Source organism: Apodemus sylvaticus, chromosome 16 (genome assembly GCF_947179515.1).
Source record: "Apodemus sylvaticus chromosome 16, mApoSyl1.1, whole genome shotgun sequence".
Classification (NCBI taxonomy): Eukaryota; Metazoa; Chordata; class Mammalia; order Rodentia; family Muridae; genus Apodemus; species Apodemus sylvaticus.
Window position 1 is genome coordinate 84,808,227 of NC_067487.1, and position 6,805 is coordinate 84,815,031.

Consider the following 6,805-nt stretch of genomic DNA (forward strand, 5'->3'; position numbering starts at 1 on the left):
AGTTGGAGATATAGACTAACGAAGTAAAAATTAATGCATCAAAATTTGTTCGTGTAGTTGACATCATTTCAAAAATTGGAACGCAGTATGATTGAGTGAGTAAGTGGGTTTAAGTTCAAAGCAGGATACATTTTAAAGGAAGAAAAATACTATCTTATGTATGCTGGCATGATTTACTGAAAAACAAGCTTTTCTTGGTTTTCTTTCTTTTCAGGGAGTTAAACCGTGCTAAATGTTCCTCATCATTGAAAAAATTGAAAAAGAAGTCAGAAGGAGAATTGTCATGTTCCAAGGAGAATTGCCCCTCTTTGGTTACAAAAATGAATTTTCATAAAACTAATCTGAAAGGTATCCCAAGTATCTGAATTAACTTATACTAAGAACTTTTCATACTTGTAGTCACTACTTGGAAATCTCATACATTTACCCTACTGAATATTTGAACTTAAATATTGGACTATGTCCAGGAAATGGATAATGTAATATTTTCTTGAACTCTCAAGTATGCAAATGAAGTGGTCATTTTGTAGCTGATAGAATAGCCTCGTCCTCCCTTTCTCGCCCTGCCTTTCTAGATGCTAAGTGATGTGTGGTCTCCCTGAGCTCATTCCAGACTTGCCCTCCTTACTTTTCAGTCCCACATCAACCTGTGCTGCTTAGAATCAGTGTCTTCTGATTTGAAAGTATAATTCATTCTTCATCTCTTTTCAGTCATAGACATTTTGTGAACAAAGAATGAGGAGTAGGCTGTGTTGCATAGCTGTGTCAAGCATATGGGTGCCTTTCTTCTAGGCACTGAGCCCAGACTGAAATGTGTTTGGCTTTTGGTTCTGACTGTACTGCAGCCTAAGAACCTAATGGATGCTATTACAAGAATAGTGCTGTAATAATTTTCTCTAGTGCCCCTTTTATGGGTCTTATAACCTGAAAATATGTTATCTACAAGGGAGCTCTACTTGGATAAACTAATTTGTTAGATTTATAAGTTATTCTCTTTATACACTATATGAGTTATGTATTAACTCATGCTATGGATTAGCTCATGTAAATAGTGACAGCAAAACTTTTATAGTTCTTCCATGAGATAGACATTTATATTATCCCATGTACCTCAAAATATGAAAACTATTAGATGAAAATTCAGGTATATAACTTCAAAGATCAGTGTCTCTTTGTTTTATTGTTCAGAAGTAAAATGAATATGAATGACTTTAGGCTGAACAGCAGGAGTTGGGAGAGGAAGAAAATTGAGAAATGGGGAAAAGACTCTGCATGTAGAAGAAATGTTTATTAGAAATTGCAGAGATACTCTGTAAAATTAAAGAGCATAAAAGTGTGCTACTCAGTATTTTGTATAACAGGAACAAATAATGCCCATGATTCATTTTGTTTCCTATGTAGTCACTGATGAGTATTTAGCCATTTCCTTAATGTCAAATTATGACTTATATTTCATTAATCTTAGTTCAAGGAGCAGTTGGGAATGGATAATTTTGACCAGCAGCAACTTATTGCATTCCTCCAAGCAAACTGCCATTCTGTGTGCTGCTGCTGTTCAGCTTTAAATGGTACTTAGGGACTTTTTTCAGTGTGTGTGTGTGTGTGTGTGTGTGTGTGTGTGTGTGTGTGGTGTTTATATTAAGATTCTTCCATTTCTCCCTCTGTGTGGCTGTAGCCAAGCCAGACAGCCTATTGAGAAGCAGCAAACCATCTGTTAATGGATTTGAAGTTCTGAATTATACTTGAGTATGTAAAGGCACCCGTGCTTAGCCAGAAACATTCATTTGAATTAAGCTATAAATGCTATATAAGAAAGAGCTGTACATTTTAGCGTAGATGCATGAATAAATTTAAGAGAGGGCAGTTGCACTTTAAAACTTTTATTGCTACAAAACCAAGTACTTTCAGTGTTCTCTGATCATTTGGGGTTTTTCTAGCAGGATTGAAGCTTTAAACCCTGAACAGGGAGAGACAATGCCTGTGTTAGAGCCTGCGTTGTAGAATTCCTTGCTGAATTGCTGACAGAACAGAAGCTCTGGATTGCTGCGAGTCTTCCCACCCCACCTCTTTTTCTTTTTTTTTTAATTCAAGAGATGTTTAAACCAGTCTGGCATGGGTCCAGACTCTCTAGTTCATGCCTTTGTTATTTTCTTTAGTTGATATCTTGTCTTCCCTGGAAATAATCTATTAATTTTTTTTTATGTCAGGGGAAACAGCTCTGCATAGAGTTTGCATAAAAAACCAAGTGGAGAAATTGATTATTCTTCTCTCTTTGCCAGGAATAGACATCAATGTTAAAGGTAAGTTCTTTAAGTCTTTGTGCTGTGTAAATTCAGCATCTTACAATTTGTTATAAAAAATAGTTTTGTATCAAGAAAAATCATTTAAGTAAATTTACCAAAAATATTTTTAAAATAGTTACTAGCCTAACTGAAATAATTCACTATGTGATAATTTAGAGCTAATAATATAAAATACTCTAGAAGCAATTTTCTGGTCAGATTCCAAAGTTAGTGTTTTAAAACTGCTTTTTGTTTATTTTCATTTTTAAGTAGAAATATGATAACACTGAGTTCATTTTCACCAGTGCTGTTTTTCATATATGAAGCTCCTACAGTGTAATTGATGGGACTTGTGGAATATCAATACTTTGCAACCAACAGTACTACTTCTGCTGTTTTAAAACTTGCCTTAATTTCTAATTTAGACAATGCTGGCTGGACGCCTTTGCATGAAGCCTGTAACTATGGCAACACGGAATGTGTCCAGGAAATTTTGCAACGTTGTCCAGAGGTAGATCTGCTCACTCAAGTGGACGGGGTGACTCCTTTGCATGATGCACTATCAAATGGACATGTAGAGATTGGCAAGCTACTTCTACAGCGTGGAGGTGAGTATGCTTGTGTTAAATGGATTTTGATAAATTATCTAGGTTTTTGATGAATCCCTTGGAGGTAGATAACATTTTATATCAAAACGTTTGTAAGGAAAGATGCTTTTATTTTATATAAAATATAATGAAAAAGTAAAGACAGAAAGTCTCCTAAAGTATTATCACCTTGTATTAGTTATTGTAAGAACCATTTATAACATGTATATATACTGTTAGAAACCTATTAAAATTCATGTATGAAAGTATATTTTTGCAGTTTAAGGTATTGGTTTTAAATATTCCTTTAACTTAATGTATATAATACCTTTGTGAACTGATAATTTCTTAAAGCTTGGTAATAAGTGGATTCAGTGCTTCTTGTGACTACTTTGGTTTTTCATTCTTTTTTATTATATATGTATATAGTGTATATGTATGTATAACTAGCTAAGCTAATATTATCTTTATAAGACATTCCTTTATAGAGTATGTAAAAGATAGCCTAAGATATTATCATTGATATTTACCATCAACTAAGGTGAAGTTGGGTTTTGCGGTGGTGTTAAGTACAGTACAAGGCTTTTGTGAGGAGGATAACTTAAGCTCCATACCTATCTACTGCTTTTTCTGATTCTTTCATTGTTATCTTCAGTAACTCCCTTTTAGTGACATTTCTGCATGTGAGCTATTACAAAATTTTGCTTCAAAATATTCAAACTAATTTATGTTTTGAAAAAGAAACCCTGATAATATGAAAAACATAAACATTTGTATGAATTTATTGGTTTTGTATTAATTTTAACTTAGAATTTGATGTGTTTTATGCTGTTAACGCATTTCATTCTGCATAAAAACAAAAGGCATATTCTCGATGTGTCTTTTTTATCCTACGAGTATCTAAGAAAGCATGGATGTATTGCATGATGGCTTGAGAAACTTGGTTATTTATAGTCTTCTCCTGCCCCCTAAAGGCCTAAGAGTGTCTGTTTTACCAGCACTGTTTCATAATTAATGTTTAGTTCTTCTACCTTGTCTTTTAAATACTATTAGTTTTATAAACCCACTGTTTTTTCTATTAAATATTGTTTTTTCTACTCAAAAGACTTAATCTGACATATCAGCCAATATTCATTTCTGTATCAAATGATGTAAATGATATAGGAAGTATTGTTTAATGGCATCCAGCTGATTAGCATACTATAATATTAGATGAGCTGTAGTGATTTAGCTAACAGAGCAGTATGTGGGTTAATCTCTGATCTAGGAGAGAAAACCCATTTGGATTTAGGTTTGTCCAGGTCCATTCGCTAAATGGCCTCTGTTGTTTTTGTGGTTGTGTTTGTGTTAGGTTATCTGTTGGCTTATCCCATCAGATTCTGGTGTGGGTCTTTCTATGGTTTGCCATCACTGGCAGCTTTATAACCTATTCATTTTAAGACTTTCAGTCTGGGAAGCAATAATTTCAAGAGTATATATTACTAAAACTTTTTTACTTCAGGTACTTGTAATGTCTTCCAAACAGAAATATGTTAAAATATTTTCCTTTTGTATTGAGATGTTAACAAAATGATAGATAATACAATTTTCATTTGGAATTCTTTTTCCCCATTATATATCAGTCATGTAGCCTTTATATGTGTGGTTATAGTCATCATTAAGTGTTTTATCACTTAATAATCTTTTCTGATGCCACAATGTGTTATAATGTCTCCTACTATATTTTGCTATCGCGGCTTACATTTTTATGAGTGCGGCATAAGGGATTACAAGCTGTGACTGACAAGAGTGAATAGCACTCCTTCCTGTACCTTCTTATGGATGGCTGCTTTGCACGTCTCCTGTCTCCTCTGATACTCAGAGGATGAACTCGAGTCCTGACCATACAGTACTTTGCAAGTACTAACTGACTATAGGCAGGCTTTTTTGGTTTTGCTTTGGTTTGGGTTTTGGTTTGATAGATCAAGTATTGAGTTTGATTTAGAAAATGAACTTTGAAGTTTTTATGACTCCCTTGTCTTTGTGGACAGTAAACATTAGAAAAATAAAATGAAAATTGTACTGTATCTGTGCAGGGTCTTTATAGTTTTCACATTGCCAGGTGGTTAGTCAGTAATGGAAAAGACAAGGTTTTTTTCTTTTTTTTCTAAGCTTCTGATTAATGCATTTTATTAATTTCTTCTGAGAGTACTGAAATTCTTGTTCTTAATTGGCAGCAGGGAAGGTTTTAAAAGCTGCTTTCATTTATATCATATAGACTGTCTTAGCAGAATTCATTAGTCAGTTGGCTAGAATTTTAAGTTTGTAAACACTCCTTTTTTGGTCTATATGGGCAGTTACAGTATATGTAGGCAGCTAATCAGTAGCAAGTATGATGATAAACAGAGTCCTGGAAGGCTTTTATTTTACTGGAGTGGGGGAAGAAAGCAGCAGTTAACCCGGCAAAATAAAAGTGTTTTACTATTAACATTTTACATTTTCTTTTTCACAGGCCCAGAACTTTTACAACAGAGGAACTCTAAGGGGGAGCTACCCTTGGATTATGTGCTTTCCCCTAAGGACAAGGAAGAACTGTTTGCCATTACAAATATAGACGATACAGTAGACAACTTTCATGCTAAGACACAGAAACTTCTTTATCACCAACATCTTGAATTTGGTTCATTTTTACTTAGTAGGATGTTGATTAATTTTTGTTCAATATTTGATTTATCCTCAGAATTCATCCTAGCCTTCAAAGGGTTAGGTCACATAAGTGAGTTGCTTATGGCATGCAATAGTGATACAGAACCCAGCAGTGCACATGCTGACTGGTTACTGGATGTTTACGCTAGGAATATAAAGACATTAAAGAAGCTCCCAAGTGTTCTTAAAGAACTGCCTGAGAATCTAAATGTATGTCCTGGAGTGCATACCGAGGCCTTACTGGTGACACTGAAAATGATGTGTCAGTCAGTCACAGAGGTATCATGATGCCAGAAAGTATGAGTCAGATGTCTGAAATGCAACATGCTTTGTCACTTAGCATATCCATAGCTTATGTAAAAATACTAATTTCAATTATTCACTGAGCAAATTTTCATAGCACTTAAAAAACATCTGCAGATCTAAAATATGGGCTCAGGATCTAACACAGATACAATAATAAAATGAAATAGTTTTGCTCAGTATAAAATGCTTTCACTAATTTTTAAAAAAAAAATTGTTCTTCAAATATTTATTTATATTGTATATGCAGAAAATTAATTTAAATATTTTTTCAAATCAAAATGTTCTTTCCTCTGAGTGCTATAGGTCTGAAAATCATGGCAAGGATATTCGTTCAGATGTGCATACTTCTAACGGTTGTTTCTTCTTTATAGGCCAGTATTTAAGGTGCATTTGCTTTTTTTTGTGTTTCCAAAATAAACATTTGTAGGACTTTAAATTATGTTTCATAGTCTTTAGTTTTTTTTTTAAACACACCCACACACACCCTTTCTCTGAAAAAAAGTCAAATCATTCTATAATTTGTTCACTTTGAGTATATATATTTAAATGCCTATTTATATACACTGAAAATTTTTTTTAATTGTATATTTTATTTGTTTACATTTCAAATGTTATTTCCTTTCCTGGTTTCCCTTCTGCAAACCCCCTATCCCATCCCCCCTTACCCTGTTTCTATGAGGGTGTCCCCCCACCCACCTACCCACTCCTGCTTCATCACCCTAACATTCCTCTACACTGGGGAATCAAGCCTTCACGGGACCAAGGACTTCCCCTCACACTGATACCAGACAAGGCCCCTCCAGCTCCTTCAGGCCTTCCCCTCACTCCTCCATTGGAGTCCTGTGCTCAGCCCAATGGTTGGCTGTGAGCATCTGCACCTGCATTGGTCAGGATCGGGCAAAGCCTCTCAGGAGACAGCTGTATCAAGCTCCTATCAGAAACCAT

At 34.6% G+C, this 6,805-nt stretch overlaps 1 protein-coding gene across 2 annotated transcripts in view; it reads left to right on the plus strand.

Annotated features, from left to right (window-relative positions):
* Positions 1 to 6,299, plus strand: part of Slf1 (SMC5-SMC6 complex localization factor 1) — a 97,694-nt gene extending 91,395 nt beyond the window's left edge. For both annotated transcript variants that reach the window (XM_052159486.1, XM_052159487.1), the window contains 4 exons: positions 215 to 348; positions 2,208 to 2,300; positions 2,708 to 2,890; positions 5,361 to 6,299. In XM_052159486.1, coding sequence (XP_052015446.1) covers positions 215 to 348; positions 2,208 to 2,300; positions 2,708 to 2,890; positions 5,361 to 5,842 — 892 coding nt within the window. In that variant the 3' untranslated portion in view covers positions 5,843 to 6,299. The remainder of the gene's footprint in view (positions 1 to 214; positions 349 to 2,207; positions 2,301 to 2,707; positions 2,891 to 5,360) is intronic.
* Positions 6,300 to 6,805: the final 506 nt, after the last annotated feature.